Below are 18250 nucleotides of genomic sequence, written 5' to 3' on the forward strand. Positions count from 1 at the left end.
TCACATTTGTCAAAGGAAATATGCCTTAGATATTTTGACAAATTCTAGTATGCTTGGTTGCAAACCCCACAAGCTACCTCTTGATCAAAACTTTAAAATCAGCAAAGATGAGGGCACTCCTCTTTCTGAACCAAGCATTTATAGAAGGCTAATCGATAGACTTTTGTATCTCACCATCTCTTGGCCAAACCTATGTTTTGCAGTTCAATTATTGAGTCAATTCATGGATAAACCATCTTCAACTCACTTGGCAGCAGCATATAAGGTCCTAATGTATATCAAAACAACTCTTGGTCAAGGAATTTTTCTTTCCTTCTCATCTTAGTTTCAGCCCCAAGCTTATTGTGATTTGAATTGGGCCTCTTGCCCAGACTCTTATCAGTCAACTACATATTATTTTGTCTTCTTAGGCAGCGCATTGATTTTTTGGAAATCCAATAAACAAAATGTGGTTTCTCGCTCCTTAGCTAAAGCTAAGTATAGATCTATGGTTGCTACTTGTTCTGAATTAACTTAGCTTCAATATTTACTTCAAAACCGAGCATTGTTAATGGATTATGCATATGTAAATGACACTTTTGATGAATGTAAGATGAATTTAGATTTTGGCTACTCCATTCACATAAATTTTTACATTGGAATAGTTATTTTTTCATTATATAATAATAAAATAATGAGATGAATTTGATTTTGACTATTCACGTCAAATTTTCACATTGAATTATCTATTTATTCATTATATAGTAAGGAGTAATTAATAATTACAAAATATTTAATTTTTTTAATTATTAATTTATTTTATTTTATCATATTTTACTATTCTACTTATTATATATTAATTAGTAATCATATTCTAATTAAATTATTTAAATGTTTGTGGATGTAGATGAAGAGAAGAGAGAAAGTGTTATAAAAAATAATAAAATATATATTTCCTCATTTAACAATAACCATCAAATTTAGATTTTGGTTTACAAATACTGTATGTCAAAATCAAATTATTTGAGTTTGCATAATCCATTTTAAGCCCCTTTTGTAAAGGGCTGAAACGGTGAGTATTGGGTAAGTGATACGGGGAGTTTTAAATAACTGTAATAACAGCATGAGATTAGTGTAAACGGTAACGTTTTACTTCTGTAAGACGCGTATAAGAACCAAAGCAACCTGTAAGCAAATTCATTCAGAAAGTTTAATAGAAAGGCAGTTTTGGAGGTTGGGAGCTCCTCGAAAGCTTCTTCCAAGAATCAAGAAAGTGATTCTTGGGTTTTCTTTTCATCTCATTCCAGTTTGTGTTGTGATCTTGTGTGTAGTATTTGGGTAAACTGTAGAATACCCATTACAATTGGTATCAGCAGTCGTCGGTTCTGTGATGGCAGAAGGCACACGAGGAGCGTTGAAGAACCAGCAGGAAGAGCTGCATAAGCATCAGGAGGTCGTCCAAAAGCAGTTGGATACTCATCAACAGGCTATTACGGGTATGTCTGAAAAGTTACATCATGTTTCTGACATGCTTTGTTCTTTGGTTGAATCAGTACAAGTTAATCTTCATAGAGAAGGGGTTAATGAACCTAGAAGTCATGAAGATAGGTCCATGCAGAGAAATTTTCGTTTGGATTTTCCAAGATTTGGTGGTAGTGATCCTGCTGGGTGGGTCTTTAAAGCTAATCAATACTTTGATTGCTATCAAACACCATTTCATCAGAAATTGATGGTGGCATCTATTCATATGGAAGGTGAGGCACTGGTTTGGTACCAAACTGCCTTGAATTCAGGGCAATTTAATTCTTGGGAGTCTTTGGTGGTTGCAATGCAGGTTCGATTTGGACCATCATCATATGATGATCCAATGGAAGTATTAGCTAAGTTGAAACAGACAACTTCTGTGACTATGTATAAATCACAGTTTGATAACTTAGCAAATAGATTACAAGGCTTGTCTGAGAGACACCTACTTAGTTGCTTTGTGAGTGGGTTGAAAGATGAGATCAGATTGGGTGTGAAAATGTTGAGTCCAGTCAATCTTGGTGCTGCTTATGGGTTAGCAAAAATCCAAGAAGAATACATATTTGCTATCAAGAAACCATGGAGAGGGTTTTCAGTACCAACTGAGCCTGTGGTGGAAACTAATAAAGTGCACAGACCTCCTTTAGCAGTAAAGAAAGTTTTTTCTTCACAAATGGATGAGAAAAGGAAGAAAGGCCTTTGCTATCATTGTGAGGAAAAATGGAATCCTGCACATGTGTGTAAGACTCCTAGGGTGTACCTAATGCAAGTAGAAAATGTGGGTGATAAGGCCATAGAAGTAGAGGAGGTGATTAATGAACCTCCTATAACCAGTGAACAATTGGTGACAGATGAGGGTGAAGCAATGGAGGTGTCCATTCATGCAATTTCTGGATGCTCTACTAGTAATGCCATGAAGTTACTGGGGAGGGTAGGAAGTTGTGTGGTGGAAATTTTGGTGGACTCGGGGAGTACACACAATTTTTTGGATCCATTAGTAGTACAAACTGCAAAACTGAAAGTCCATAAGGATTCGAAGTTACAAGTTAAAGTAGCTAATGGGGATAAGATGATTAGTGGAGGAAGATGTGAGGAAGTCATAAAAGTTCAAGATTCCAAGTTTAGAATTCCTTTTCATGTTCTGACATTGGGAGGTTGTGATATGGTTTTGGGAGTTCAATGGCTCAAGACTTTAGGGCCAATTTTCTGGGATTTTAATTCAATGTCTATGAGTTTTTCAGTGGGTAATTCAAAGATCACATTGAATGGGTTAAAATCTGAAGGAATAAGGGTGCATAATGGGGAGGGCAATCTCAAGTCTTCCTTGGTAAGGCAGCAAGGGTGGTTTTTGCAGTTAAGGGCTGAAGATCAATGTGGGAAACCTGCTAATCAGGTGAAAGAAGTGGAGGAATTATTGCAAGAGTTCAAGGAAGTTTTTGCAGAACCTGTTGGTTTACCTCCTAACAGGTCATTTGATCATAGTATTCCTCTTAAGGAGGGTACGGGTCCTGTTTTTGTCAGACCTTATAGGTATCCTCATTATCAAAAAAATGAGATTGAGAATATTGTGAGAGATTTGCTGAAAACTGGAGTGGTTAGACCCAGTCAGAGCCCTTTTTCATCACCAGTCTTGCTTGTTAAAAAATCAGATGGATCATGGAGGATGTGTGTGGACTATCGAGCCTTAAATCAGGTAACAATCAAAGACAAATTCCCTATACCTGTCATTGATGAGTTACTTGATGAATTATTTGGAGCATCAGTTTTTTCTAAACTGGATTTAAGGTCTGGATATCACCAAATTCGTGTAAAAGATGTGGACATTGAAAAAACAGCTTTTAGAACTCATGAAGGCCATTATGAGTTCTTAGTAATGCCTTTTGGCCTTACTAATGCCCCTGCAACCTTTCAAGGGTTAATGAATGATGTGTTTAAACCTTTTTTAAGAAGGTTTGTCTTGGTGTTCTTTGATGATATTCTCATTTACAGTAAGAATTTGAGGGATCATGTTTCACATCTCAGAGCTGTTTTACATGTGCTGAAGCAACATACTTTATATGCAAAGATGTCTAAGTGTAGGTTTGCCATGCATGAAGTTGATTACTTGGGGCATATCATTTCTGCTGAAGGTGTTAAAGCTGATTCTTCTAAGCTTGTTTCTATGGTGGAATGGCCGATTCCGAAATCATTAAAAGCCTTGTGAGGATTTCTGGGCCTCACTGGCTATTACAGAAAATTTATCAAGGATTATGGCTCTATTGCTGCCCCTTTAACAGTTTTATTGAAAAAGAATTGTTTCCATTGGTCTGAGGAGGCATTTCAGGCATTTAAGAAATTGAAAGAAGCTGTTACAAGTCCACCAGTACTTCGATTGCCTGATTTCTCTAAAAGCTTCACTATTGAATGTGATGCTTCTGGTATTGGATTGGGGGCTGTACTCATGCAGGAGGGTCAGCCTATTGCTTTTTATAGCAAGGCATTAAAAGGTAAGGCATTGCTTTTATCAACCTATGAGAAAGAGCTACTAGCTCTTGTTTCTGCTGTAGCTAAATGGAGGCCTTATCTGTTAGGGGGAGTTTTTCAAGTTAAGACTGATCAGCAGGCTCTTAAGTACTTATTGGAGCAACGGGTAGGTACAGAAACTCAACAGAAGTGGTTATCTAAGCTAATAGGCTATGATTTTACCATTGATTACAAGAGGGGAAAGGAAAATCAAGTAGCTGATGCTCTTTCCAGGAAGTCTGAAGAGCAGACAGCCACTTTAGCACTCATTACCTTTCCTACTTCTCTTTGGATAGAAGAGTTGAAACAAAGCTATCAGCTTTGTTCCCCCATTCGAGAAATTTATGAGAAGTTGCAACAGGGATCTGAGGGTCCAAAACATTTCACCTTACAGCAGGGCTTGCTGTTAAGAAAAGGGAAGATTGTGGTGGTTTCAGATTCAGCATTCAAGACTAAGGTCTTGTATTACATTCACAATAGCCCACAAGCTGGTCATATGGGTTATCACAAGACATTACACAGGGCCAAACAAGATTTTTATTGGAAGGGGATGCGCAAAGATGTTAAGACCTTTGTCAAAGAATGTGAAATTTGTCAAGCATGCAAGCATGAAACTCTGCATCCAGCTGGACTTTTGCAGCCATTACCTGTACCATCTTCACCATGGGCAGATATTTCCATGGATTTTATTGAAGGATTACCTTCTTCAGGTGGCTATACTGTCATTTTTACTGTGGTGGACAGATTCACCAAGTTTGGACATTTCTTTTCTTTGGCACACCCTTATTCAGCAAGTAAAGTGGCTCAGGTTTTCTTTTCTGGGGGTCTTCAAGCTCCATGGCTTGCCAAAATCCATTGTGTCAGATAGAGATGCTATCTTTACCAGTAATTTTTGGAAAGAATTATTTAGATTGCAAGGCACTTCTCTCAATTTCAGTTCTGCTTATCATCCACAATCTGATGGGCAAACTGAAGCTTTGAATAAGGTTGTTGAAGGTTATCTCAGGTGCTATACAAGTGACAAACCTAAGGAATGGAACCTGTGGCTTCCTTTGGCTGAATGGTGTTATAACACCACTTGTCACTCTTCAATTAAAATTTGCCCTTTTGAAGCGTTGTATGGTTATGTACCTCCCAGATTAGTTTCTTATGTAGCAGGAACTTCTGTCAATCCTGCAGTAGATCAGCAACTAAGATCCAGAGAACAGCTTTGGGTGATGTTGAGGGAGAATATATTGAAGGCTCAAAATAGAATGAAGGATTTTGCAGATAGAAGAAGAACTGAAAGGGAATTTCAAGTGGGGGATTGGGTGTTTCTCAGACTACAGCCATATAGACAGAAAACTGTAGCCTTACGCCATAATCTTAAGTTGGCTCCAAGGTTCTTTGGACCTTTTAAAATTTTGGAGAGGATTGGGACAGTGGCCTATAGGCTTGAATTGCCTTCTTCTACAAAGATCCATCCTGTGATACATGTCTCTTGCCTGAAGAAAAAGCTTGGCCAGAATGTTATACCATTGCCTACACTACCACCTGTGGACTCTCAGGGGCAAGTTCAACCTGAACCTGAGTTGATTTTGCAAAGGAGGATGAAGAAAATCAGGAACCATGCTGTGACTGAAGTCTTGGTGAAATGGTTAGGAGCTGCTGCAGAAGATAGTACTTGGGAACTTTTGTGGAAGTTACGTGATCAATACCCACACCTTGTGGGCAAGGTCCTTTGAGAGGGAGGAGTGTCAAGTTCTTGAGGACAAGAACATTGTTAAGGGGAAGGGAATGTAAAGGGCTGAAACGGTGAGTATTGGGTAAGTGATACGGGGAGTTTTAAATAACTGTAATAACAGCCTGAGATTAGTGTAAACGGTAACGTTTTACTTCTGTAAGACGCGTATAAGAACCAAAGCAACCTGTAAGCAAATTCATTCAGAAAGTTTAATAGAAAGGCAGTTTTGGAGGTTGGGAGCTCCTCGAAAGCTTCTTCCAAGAATCAAGAAAGTGATTCTTGGGTTTTCTTTTCATCTCATTCCAGTTTGTGTTGTGATCTTGTGTGTAGTATTTGGGTAAACTGTAGAATACCCATTACACCTTTTCATCCCTAATAGTTAAAAAGTATGTAGAATTTTTTTACATATAAATAATCCGGTGAGAGTGCTCTTAGCATCTCTCATCTACAAGCTACTCTCCTCTTTTGTGATAATCAAGCAGTCCTCCATATTGCTACAAATTCGATATTTTATGAGAGAATAAAACACATTGAACTCGTTTGCTATTTAATTCAAGATCAAATTCAAGCAAGAACTATTACAACAGCCCATGTTTCTTCTCAAAACCAGTTGGCTAACATTTTTACTAAAGCACTACCCTCTTATCTTCTACAATCACACCTCTCCAAAATGGAAATAGTTAATCTCTATTTTCCACTTGTGGGGGTGGTAGAAGATACGAGACAAATTACGTCGATTTAGATGCTAATATCCCTTGTTTATAAAGTCATATTTATTTTTCTACATTCTTCGGTTTTTATTCTTATTTACAGAGGTCATTAGCTCATTTGAACTTTCTGTTAGTTAGTTAGAATCTTTTGCTGTAGATATGATCCTTCAAAGTACGAGTAATAGAGTTCTTCTTCTTCCATCCACTCGCCACTCTGTTTTTCTTGTTTTACTGTTGTTTGGCCGTGTTGCAGTGCTGCACGTTGCATGTGCATTAACTTGGAAGAAGACGAGTAATGCCACACATTGCGTCAAAACAAAACAATAGAATATATAACGTTTAAATTAAATAGTTAACAGCTGCCATCCAACCATAACGAATTATCTCAATGCTCTTCTTAAAAGGTTCATAAAATCATTGAAGTCGCAATATAGCTAGGCTCAAAAGTGTTGAGATCTTTGCGAACAATTTCTCGAGGACCGTATGAATTCCACATGGAAACTATGTCACTTCTTTCCCCAGGATTGTGAGATAAGCTTTTCCAATAAGCCCTTCAGCACTTCGAAACTTGAATCCCAAAAGTTTTTTAGGTATCCCAACAGCTTCAAAGTAATAGCAACATCCACAAGAACCAAAATCCTGTTGAAAAATAAAGCAAAAGGAAAAGGGCATCATGCTTATGTTGTCTTCGGCTTTATCAAACAAGGCAGAAGAAAATTATAACTCTTTTGATCGTTGTGAATGATATTCATGTTTCCTTGGAGTGCAGCTTTCTAGCTGTAGCGAAGTAATGGCAGAAGAAAACGGACATAAAGTAGATAAATTACACATCAAATCTGTGAACATGTGCTCTATGTTGAATCTTCAGAGAGGTGAAAAACGATGACCCAAAAAAAAAAAAACAAATCAATCTTTTATGCAAATGTTGAACAATGTAGGACGTCAATCTGATCACAAAACTGTTTAAGAGAAAAAGGTATTGGAAAGCACTACCTTGCCTAACAATTCTTAAACAAAAGAAGGGCTTTGGTGGGAAAGAAGAAAATAAAGGCAAAAGGGCTTGACAATTTATGTACCTCCAAGAACCATCTCCATTTGAATTTTTAGTCCCACTGTCCCACTCCAAGCAAACCCTGAACATATGAAAACCATGTATGAAAGTTCAAATTCAGACAGAAAGTGAAGGAAAAAGGGGTAAGAAGGAAAACAAAAATCCCATGTGCTTTACTCAAAGGGAATAGGATTTTCTCTTTTATTTAAAATAGATATTATTTATTTAGTGTAAAACACGAGTATTTTGATATTTCACATTATGTTATAAGTAGATCAAAATACTCCATATTTTATACTAAATGGACACTGTAATTGAAATGGAGAGAAAACCCATCCTGCCCAAAGCCTATGGCTCATTAGAAATGAGTATGGGATAAGAACTAACCTCGTCCGAGGCAGTTGTTGCTGCTGTTCACCCCATTTCTACAAATACAGGCAAATGACTGGTCCAAGCCAGCAAAACCGCACAAACCCCCACTTGCTTCACAATCCTTACACTTATCAGAAGAATACGAATCATTATATTGCAAAGAGATTCCAAATTTCCATTGCATCGGATCCCCAGCATCATCCCCAAACCCAGATATTGATGTATATGATGAACACTGGAGCTTAGGAAGGTCCAAAGCATAACCTGACCCAAGGCCTCTCGGAGATTCATAAACACAACATGTGGAAATGGGCGCATTTTGTGGCAGTCCAATGCCACTCACTCCCTTGCAAGAATACAGCCCTCTACAGATACGAGAACCTGAGCCAGTATCACAAAGCTCTTCATCAAGATCAAACACAGGAGAGGTTGTAGAGCAACCGAGTAAAACAAAGATATCATCTTCAGTTATAGTGAAGGGGCTTGCCCTGTCTAAGCTGAAGCTCCCAGAGTTTTGCATTGAAGAACAAGTTGACATGAGAGGGTCTGTAACAAATATGGTGCTGCTCGGGTAGTCGATGGAGGAAATAGTGTAAATGCCAGTGCCAGTAGAGAACTGGAGCGTGCCGGAGCTGCATTTTATGTACCTGGCAAAGTCAGGATGCCCACATCCAAAACCGGTGCCGAATGGGAACTTTATGGGGATTGTGCCGCATGTGTCATGACATGTACCATTGATTGGGATGGCGTGGGAAGCGGTAGAGACTGGGGTAACTAATGGGAGCAAGAGCAGGATGTTCAAGAAGATCCAAGCACTAGAGGTGAGTGACATTGGTGAGGGTTTTGGAACAGTTTGAGAGGTTCAAACATAAAATATGAAGCAAGTATTTCAAGGCTCCACTAGAGTATTTGATATTGAAAAGATATGGGCAGAGATGGCTAGAGTTCTTTTCGGTGGAGGTGATCATTTTTCAACGTTGTCTTCTTTTTCCTTTTCTGTTCCTAAAAAGTTGTGCCCATCTTTTGTGGGCTCTAGCTACAAAGCAGTATGCATTTTCATGAGTAGAAGGACTAAAGAGGAAAATCGACACCAAATAGTGGGCTATAAGATCGCAGTTGCGTTTAGACATTGCTGCCAGGTGGGGTCTAAATTACACGGATTGTGGACGATCTTATAAATCCCAGAACACAAAAAGCTGACGAGAGCTTACAAAATGAAAAAGGAAATTTATTCTTTTAAAAGTTTCCAATGCAAACACACCCACGTACTAAGCAAGCCAACCAACCGATGCAGGTTAAAATTTACCCCTTACTGATCTAATTTCAATAATATGAAACCACGAATGAAATAGCAATGCTACGTAAAATTACAAACACTGCATAATCGTTTTGAAAAAGAGTGAAATCTACGATTAAAAAATTAATTTTTTTTTCATATAGATCTCATATAAATTCATTTTTTTCAAAACGACTGAACGCCACTTGCACAACCACGACTACAAATATCATTTCTCCGAATGAAAATCATGCTGCGCATGCAACTGCTTAGATTCACAATAACTGGATTTCAATTCCTGCTATATTTGGGCAAAAAAACGTGAGAGTTTCAGACTAAAAATTTAACCCAAAGAAATAAAATAAGAGACAAACAGTAGTAAGACAAGACAGTAGTTTTCCCGTATTGGGTTCCAGCGAAACATGTATATGAGTTGTTCTGCATTCCCAGTGAAGCTGACCAGCTTTGAGAACTCCCAGCCGAATTAAGGTTAGGTTAACTGTAAACCCTCTTAACTGATTCCCTCCAGTTACACCTAATAGTTAACATATTCCCAAAAAAATTATTGAAATAAATTTTAGGACACCAATCAACGGCTAAACTTCCCGAGCAAGTCGATTCATTAAACTAGTTCTGAAATTCAACCCTCGTTAACTGTCACGATCGTATCCTGTGTTGCTATAGCCTTGAGCTTGTATCACGAATAGAGGACTTGGGGAATTCAAAAAAGCAATTAGATCTTTCTTTCATCTGCATTAAAGTTCCAAGCACGCGCTTTCTCCCTGCATTGTGAATAGCAGCCTTTGTCAACGGCACAAGCATCAGGAACATCCGTTGCATGCATCCATCCAAACCAGCTCGGTTTTTGAAAGAGCAAGCTAGTTTTCATGTTCCTCTGCCTTAAAGTCCATCAAAAGAAATTGGTTGCTCAGCAGCCAGGACTGTCAGCAGAAGCTAGAACGGATGACATACCACACCCAGTTAAAGCTCATGCATTGAGGCCAGCCCAATTCTTGAAAGCAACAAGTGCTTCCATTTTTCGAAAGTTCCTCTTCCTCAGTTTTGCCACTTTGAGCTTTTTATGGGTCTCCATAAATGCTTGCTTATACCTCCACTTATCCACAAAGATCTTCATTTCCTGAGTTTTCTCCACAACTTGCATCACTGCATCAAAGAAACCTCCCTTAACCAGAGCATAAAGGAATGCATCCACCAAATTGTGATCAAATTTGACTCCCTTCTGCCCATCATTTGAAACTTTTCGTTTAACCTCATTCCACAGCATCAAGACGCTGAAATATTTCTCTATAGTCACATATCCATTGATTAGGGACAAATATGTCTGGTCATTTGGTTCGAACTGCAGGAATATCATCCTTCTGAAAGTCCTCCTTGCATCTTCTAATCGCCCTGCTTTACAAAAAGCATGAATAATTGAGTTCCAGTCATGGGTTGCCACTTCAATTCGAGGATCCTCAACAACCTCATCTAAGAACGCAGCCATCAACTCAGGCCGATGATTCTCCATTAAGCCAGTCATTATAGTTAAGTAACTCCCCTTAAGGTCAGGTACTCTTGCTTCTCTCATGTCCCTGAACAAAGAAAAAGCCGACTGAAAATCTTGGCTTGACATGGATGCTTCAATCAAAGAATCATAGGTTTCTAAATCCAACTGAAGGCCTGAATTGGTAATTTCCATAACCAGTTGAGTAGCTTCAGCTGTTCGATGCTCTTTGCGGTAAGCCTTCAAGATCGGAACATACACCCCAAGCCCTACGGATCCTCCCTGAGCATCCATCTCCTCGAGAATGCTGCGTGCCTTATCTGATAATCCAAGGTTAACACAAGCATTAACAATACCATAGCCCACAGATCTATCAAGCAAAACCGACGAAGGCTCTAACTTTTGAGCTTCAATGATCAAAGTCGCTAAACTCTTGACACTCCCATTGTTAAGAAATCCATTAACCACTTCACGATAAGTTTCTTCACCAAACTTTGAATCTTCACAACAATGCAGAATAGTTGCAGACACATATTCTAAATTGCCCGACTTTATGTACCCACTAACCAAATTGATGAAAAAGGCACTTTTGTTTGAAAAACCAAATCCATCCATCAAACCTTCCAACTCAATTATCTTTTCTCCAAGCCCCTTAAGTGCATACAAATAAGCAAGAGAACCAAAACTCGATTCATCTGGCCTAATACCCAAAACGGACATTGTTTCAACAACATTCTCAGCATCGCTCACTGATTCTAGTTCACGGCAACACCCTTCCAATGCCGCATTACAAGCGGGCAGGTCAGGTTTCATAAAATCCAACTTCTCATCCAAAGAAATCCTACAATTTTCTTCGAAAACCCGCAAAAATGCGACAAAGTTACCATTTTTCCTACTTATTTCAACAAGCGCACTCCCCCATAACCCAAAGGGAACAAAATACCTATTTTTTAGCATACACTTTATCAAAGCAAAAGCAGGGGCAGCAGTGTTGGCACATTTCATGCCACTCAATAAATTTCCAAGCGTTTCAAAATCCAACAACTGAGGCTTCTTCTCTATAAGATAGACCACAGAGGCAAAAGCCCTCTTGAGATTGTGAATGTCGTTGAGGGAGGACAAGTGAGTGATGAGAGAATTGGTGAGGGACTTACTTGGGAAGACAGTGTTACTGGTGAGGGTCTTGAAGGATTTCCACGCCTCATCGGTGTTGCTGGTGAGGAGGGACTGATGGAGGTTGGCCTCTAGCGTGGCTATGTGATCTGGGGTCAGGGCTCGCGGAGGTTGGTCTGGGGATGCTGGAGGCGGTGGTGATGGGGTTTTCTTGAGGGCGAATATGGAAGGTTGGAGGAAGGAGTAGAGGGATGGAATTTCGGGTGTGGAGGAGAAGGGTCTCCGCGGGAGAAAGGAGAGTGATCTCCTCAACATTTCTCTACCGGGTTCTCTGTTCCGAGTTCTCCATGCATCTTCTCTGTTTCCGTATATGTGCATTCATTTGAGTGAAGTTTACGTTTTCATTATTAAAATAAGGGACTTAACAAACAGCTGGAATAGCTCAGTTGGCTAGAGCGTGTGGCTGTTAACCACAAGGTCGGAGGTTCGAGCCCTCCTTCTAGCGGTTTTTATTTTGTCCACCCTTTTTCTTTGTGTTTTTATGGTACCAACTTGTAATGCATAAAGCACATCTAGTAAAGTTTGCACTAAACCGAAGTTATTGGTGAACCGATAATATTGCAATAATATTTTGAACTATGATGCCGAAACTAATCTATAGGGAGGGAGAGAACTGGCCCAACTCTCACGGCCGATGTCGATCGGTTCAATGGTGGGTTTGTCAATGATTAACTCATCCCAAATAATCAAATTCACATCACAATTTCACAATAAATCAATACAAACTTCACAAAAAATTTAAAAATGCATAATAAATAAACTCAAAAAATCACAATAAAAATCATAAATTAAAACAAACAAACAAATGGAGTTGAGAGAAGCTCGATGATGCATGGCTTTAATGAATAGAGTGTATAGGGGTGGCAATATGTCACACGACCCGTTAACCCAACACGAATACGACACGATAATAGCGGGTTAGGGTTTAGCCTTAATGGGTTCGGGTCAAAACGGTTTGACCCGTTAAGACACGATTGCTTAACGGGTTGATAACGGGTTAATCCGTTTTGACCCGTTATGATACGTTAAGAAAGTTAAAGTTACAATTATACCCTTATATCTAAAAATAAAATTGTTAGAATTTCAATTTCGATATTTTTATTATTTGGATTGTAGTTTTGGACTTATAATAAGTTTTATAATTTTTATAGAAATTGTAATTTTAACATTTATATAAAATTATGCTAAATTTAATCAGGTTAAAAAGGTTAATTTCAGACCTATTCAACCTATTTATATAAATAGTTTAAAATGAGTTGTATTGTGTCGTATTAACCTATTTTGTAATATTTTCTTAATTTATTTGTTTACTTATAAAAAAAACATATTTCGTAATATTTATTAATGGGTCAAAACGGGTTGACACGACACGACCCGTTATGTTAATGGGTCGTGTTAGGGTTTGAGATTTTGACACGATAAGCTTAACGGGTCGGGTTAGGGTTAACCTATATGACCCGTTAACACGATTTGACACGACACGAACACGACCCGTTAATACGATTTGACACCCCTAAGAGTGTAGCACGATGTGGGGGTCTACGGGGCAAAGGGCAACAGCTTCATTTTTGTGGAGGTCTGAGAATGAGGAGGGAGTTGGGACTCTGGGAGCAGTGGGAGGGTGTCAGAACCCCATACTTTGTGGCCTATGGCCAAGCCACCAACCATGCCATGACAAGTCTTGATGGGCTAATGGTTGATGCCTTGATACTGCCATAGCCATACCTTGACACGCACAAGGCACCCAGCGAGGCTATTGGCCACGTGTAGCCCAACACGCAAGCCAACATGCGCTTGGCCAGCGAGGTTAGTAACCATGCTCAACCCAGTGCATGCTTATGTGCATGCCCCTGCGTTGCATGGCCTTACGCACGCCGGCCCAACACCAACAGAAATAGGCCAACACCAAGGCCACCAGTCTGGGCCATGCCAGGCCAACACCAATCTAGCCATGTTGTGAGCCAACCTAAGCCATCATGGGCCAAGCCATGCCAAGAGTCACGTGGGGCCCATCCAAGGCCTTGTTTGCATGGGATCACTCTAGGGTTTCCTTTTATGTTTTTACTATAAATAAGACACTTCGTCATTTCATTTGTATCTTTTGACAATTTTCTTTTGGAACACTTGTGAATGTTCTTAAGGTCTATTTCGTTGCCTTTGCACTTGAGCTCTTTTTGGTGCAATTTGTGGATCCTAATGAGAGGATTAACACATTGCAATTTGTGAATAGGTGCTATCCATTTATTTGTCTTTGTTTTATCATCTTGCAATTTGTGAATAGATGTTGATTCATTTTATCAATCTCTTGTTTATTGTCCATTCAATCTTCATATCATCCATTTATCAATCTTTTGCATATTTTCATTCTCTATTCAAAAATCCAAAAATAATTTTATGTTCTTATCTTTTCTAGTTTGTTCATATATTTTTGGAAAAATATAGTTGCAAGTACAATTGTACACTAATCTGTGCACCAATGTGATGTGATTGGTCAAAAAGTAGATTTTATTGAAAACAGTGTTAATTTAAATTTTAAGTATGAATAAATCAGTATTGGTACATAGGTTAGTACGCGACTGTGCTTGTATGTAGCAAAACTCTATATTTTTTTGTATTTTCTCGCATATCAAACGTATCCTAAGCCTCCATCTTTCCAATGCCATATTCCTATAATCCCCACTTTCCAATATAAGCCTTCCTTCATCCAACTAAACCCTAGCCACCTCTCAAGAGCTCCACTCAGCAACTTCCTAAATTTAAGGAAAGTTGACTCATCCTAATCACATCCTTTGATCTTAGGAATCTCCATCTCATCTCCAATTCCTTAAATCTCTCAAATCTTTCAATCCATCTAATCATCCAAGATCTTCTTCTATTTGCCAAAACCAAAACACCCATCCCATAATTGATCCCACATTCTAGGGATCACATTAATCAAACCAACTCTAATATGAAACCCCAAAACATGGAAACCATATTTCCCTTGCCCCCTTGCGTGTTGCCCTAGCCACCAAACCCTAACCTCACTTCACTCCTCCAACCCTAGCCCATACCAATTCAGCGCGACCCTCAAGGACAAGCACAAGTCGTGCCACATTGTGTTCCCTTACATTACATTCATCAACACACTTAGATTACTCTACTACATCATCATCATCACTTCCATCACTCAAACACTAAACTTTCATCAACCTAGGGACCCTCCATTACCACGCAAGTCCAAGGCCATGCAAATTGGATAGGCACAATCGGTCATCATCACAACAAAGCAAGCTCGTGAACTTTAATGTTTAGGGACTAGACCGAGGTCCCTAACAGGGGAACAGCGGGCGTTGAGAGAGAGAGAGAGAGAGAGAGACCAGAGGGTTATTAAACCCTACTTCGAAACGACACAATCTTGCCCTTTTTTTCTTTTCTCTTTTTTTTAAAAAAAAAAATATATATATAATCCATGTTCAAAACGACGTCGTTTCACTCAATTAAGTGAAATGACGTCGTTTTATATATAAGAGAAAAAATTATATATACCGTCGACCGATTCGGTGGTCTGACAGCGGTTCAAATAAGAAAAACTAATCAAATGGAGGTAGGGAGTTGAGAATCTTGAAACAGAGAAGAAGAAAAGTAACCAAGTTTCAAAACTAATTAGAGTACATACTTTGATGGGAAATGTACTTTAAACTAATATATATATATATATATATATATGTATATATTGAAGTAGTGTATATGTTTATACATAACAATTTAATTAGAAATATAAAATTTTAAATTTAAATTATAATGACGTGGATCACACTTTTTTTTTAAAATATAATAACTTTTAACCTAGTTTTATCCATAAAATATTTATTTAAACATGACCGCAATCTTAATTAAGACTTTTGCTTGAAGAGCTTGTAAGGATGAGTTGCCTATTCTTAGCAATCTTAACAAGAGAAATATTCATGTGGAAGATAAATATTACTTCTCAAGTCGGGCCAAGAGGATGTTTTACATACTTTAATCTTCTGTCCAGCAATTAGGGATCTATGGAAGAAGTATTTGCCTTTCTACGGAATATAGATACAGGGATGGATTTCTTGGCTACTGCTATATATGTGATGGAGAAGGGCAATCAATCAGACTTCGCCATGTTCTTCCTGATTACTTGGAGATTTTGATTCAAAAGAAATCAAATGCAGATTGAAAAACTTTTTATTGAGCCTCTCAACATCATTAAGCAGTTCATGATAACATCAACAATGAAAGCTAAGAGAATGTGTTGCTGGAAACCACCACCAAAGGGTTTCTTAAAGCTAAATGTTGATGGGGCTATGTTTTTTTATATGCAAAAAGCTAGTCTGGGTGTTGTGCTTAGAGATAACAAAGAAAGTTTGGTGATGGCCGTTAGCAAGGTGGAGAATGAGGTAGATGATTATGCAATTATTGAACTTCTGGCTTTATTAAGAAGCTTACAGCTTTGTATCCATAGCTTACAGCTTTGTATCCATTTGGATTTTCCAAAATTGTTATTGAAAATAATTGTTTGTTAATGATTAAATAGATATAATAAGAGTAAGAATCTTTTTCGGTAGATATTATTATCATTAAGGAGGCTAGAAGCCTACTATATTATTTTAATGAAGATGAAATTCAACATGTACATCACATGGGGAACAAAAATGCTATTTGCACACGGCTTGGGATACCCGCCGCGTACACGAGTCCACGTGGCATGTTTAATGAAACAGTGCGTCGCGTGACGTTGGAACCTTCCCTCGATTTTTTAGTCGTGTTGATCCCCCTTTCCTCATCCTGCCTTCCCCCCTTCACATACTGAACCCAGATGAAATTAGGGTAGGGATTAGGTCGTAGCAGAAGGGAAAATCGATTTCATTTTGGATTCCTTCGATTTTGCAGTCGTGTATTTCCCCCTTTCCTCATCCTGCCTTCCCCCCTTTACGTACAGAACCCGGATGAAATTAGGGCAGGGATTAGGTCGTAGCATAAGGGAAAATCAATTTCATTTTGGGTTCCTTTGATTTTGCAGTCGTGTATTTCCCCCTTTCCTCACCCTGCCTTCCCCCCTTCACGTACAGAACCCGGATGAAATTAGGGCAGGGATTGGGTCGTAGCATAAGGGAAAATCGATTTCATTTTGGGTTCCTTTGATTTTGCAGTCGTGTATTTCCCCCTTTCCTCATCCTGCCTTCCCCCCTTCACGTACAGAACCTGGATGAAATTAGGACAGGGATTAGGTCGTAGCATAAGGGAAAATCGATTTCATTTTGGGTTCCTTCGATTTTGCAGTCGTGTATTTCCCCCTTTCCTCATCCTGCCTTCCCCCCTTCATGTACAGAACCCGGATGAAATTAAGGCAGGGATTAGGTCGTAGCATAAGGGAAAATCGATTTCATTTTGGGTTCCTTCGATTTTGCAGTCGTGTATTTCCCCATTTCCTCATCCTGCCTTCCCCCCTTCACATACAAAACCCGGATGAAATTAGGGCAGGGATTAGGTCGTAGCATAAGGAAAAATCGATTTCATTTTGGGTTCCTTCGATTTTGCAGTCGTGTATCTCCCCCTTTCCTCATCCTGCCTTCCCCCCTTTACGTACAGAACCCGGATGAAATTAGGGCAGGGATTAGGTCGTAGCATAAGGAAAAATCGATTTCATTTTGGGTTCCTTCGATTTTGCAGTCGTGTATTTCTCCCTTTCCTCATCCTGCCTTTCCCCCTTCACGTACAGAACCCGGATGAAATTAGGGCAAGGATTAGGTCGTAGAAGAAGGGAAAATCGAAACCGAAGCTAGACGAACGACGGCTGAGACTCATGTGTGATATTTCTCCTTCTTCGCACTAAAAATTGTTTTCATCTTCAGTATGATATTTCTCTCATCTATTTTGCATTTGAAACGCAGCACGCCCTTTCGTGTACCCATGGAACAGATTTGGCTTCGGGAGCAAGCTTTCCCACAGACGATGAAGACAGGTTATTCTGATATATTGTTTTGCATATTCTTCGCTTAATGTTCTGATATTGGAACTGTTGGTTATGAATATGTCCAAGCCGTGCACCATTGGTAGTGTTTCTTAAACCATTGGAACCCTAACCCTAACCCGTAGTCCAATTGATGTTTCTAAAGTCTTCTGTGGGGGTGGGGGAAGACTTAAATCCTTAAAATTACAGAAAAATAATTGAAATAAACCTTGAAGCTCTTTATTATATGTAGTGTGTATGACAGCCAACTTTCAAATTACGCAAAATAATTTTAATTTTGGATTTGAAAGGGTGATATGAACTCCATCCTTAATGAAGTTTGAGGCTCAAATTACCAACACTTCTTTATTTTTTTACCATGAATGATCAAAACTAGTAATTGATATCCTAAACCACCATCCTTGATTATGATTTTAATTGTTAGGAATGATAAAAATGAGATATGTGACAAAA

The 18250-nt window shown here is 38.9% G+C and overlaps 2 protein-coding genes and 1 non-coding gene across 4 annotated transcripts; 1 reads left to right on the forward strand and 2 right to left on the reverse strand.

Annotated features, from left to right (window-relative positions):
* Nucleotides 1–5856: 5856 nt before the first annotated feature.
* On the reverse strand, nt 5857–8693 carry LOC122310112 (wall-associated receptor kinase-like 22). The gene is made up of 3 exons (XM_043123997.1): nt 7877–8693; nt 7515–7571; nt 5857–5912 (listed from the first exon to the last, which is right to left on the reverse strand). The coding sequence occupies exons 1-3, from the start codon at nt 8691–8693 to the stop codon at nt 5857–5859; spliced, it is 930 nt and encodes a 309-aa protein (XP_042979931.1).
* On the reverse strand, nt 6744–12120 carry LOC122310935 (pentatricopeptide repeat-containing protein At1g69290). 2 transcript variants are annotated; one of them, XM_043125208.1, is made up of 3 exons: nt 7877–12120; nt 7515–7571; nt 6744–7077 (listed from the first exon to the last, which is right to left on the reverse strand). In XM_043125208.1, the coding sequence occupies exon 1, from the start codon at nt 12067–12069 to the stop codon at nt 10126–10128; it is 1944 nt and encodes a 647-aa protein (XP_042981142.1). In that variant the 5' UTR covers nt 12070–12120; the 3' UTR covers nt 6744–7077; nt 7515–7571; nt 7877–10125. The 2 variants fall into 2 exon arrangements, with proteins under 2 accessions (XP_042981142.1, XP_042981143.1); XM_043125209.1 differs by lacking the exon at nt 7515–7571.
* Nucleotides 12121–12185: 65 nt separating this feature from the next.
* Nucleotides 12186–12259, forward strand: TRNAN-GUU. The gene has a single exon. It is a non-coding gene; the product is annotated as a tRNA-Asn (tRNA).
* Nucleotides 12260–18250: the final 5991 nt, after the last annotated feature.

This window comes from Carya illinoinensis, chromosome 5 (assembly GCF_018687715.1).
Source record: "Carya illinoinensis cultivar Pawnee chromosome 5, C.illinoinensisPawnee_v1, whole genome shotgun sequence".
NCBI classification, from domain to species: Eukaryota; Viridiplantae; Streptophyta; class Magnoliopsida; order Fagales; family Juglandaceae; genus Carya; species Carya illinoinensis.

Excerpts from the sequence above, each read along its gene's own strand:
- LOC122310112 (XM_043123997.1), bottom strand. The coding sequence starts at position 8,693 with ATGTCACTCACCTCTAGTGCTTGGATCTTCTTGAACATCCTGCTCTTG. Across the intron at positions 7,572-7,876 it reads CAACAACTGCCTCGGACGAG|GGTTTGCTTGGAGTGGGACA; the intron begins GTTAGTTCTTAT and ends TCATATGTTCAG. Across the intron at positions 5,913-7,514 it reads AATGGAGATGGTTCTTGGAG|GTTGCTTTGGTTCTTATACG; the intron begins GTACATAAATTG and ends ATTTGCTTACAG.
- LOC122310935 (XM_043125209.1), bottom strand. The coding sequence starts at position 12,069 with ATGTTGAGGAGATCACTCTCCTTTCTCCCGCGGAGACCCTTCTCCTCC.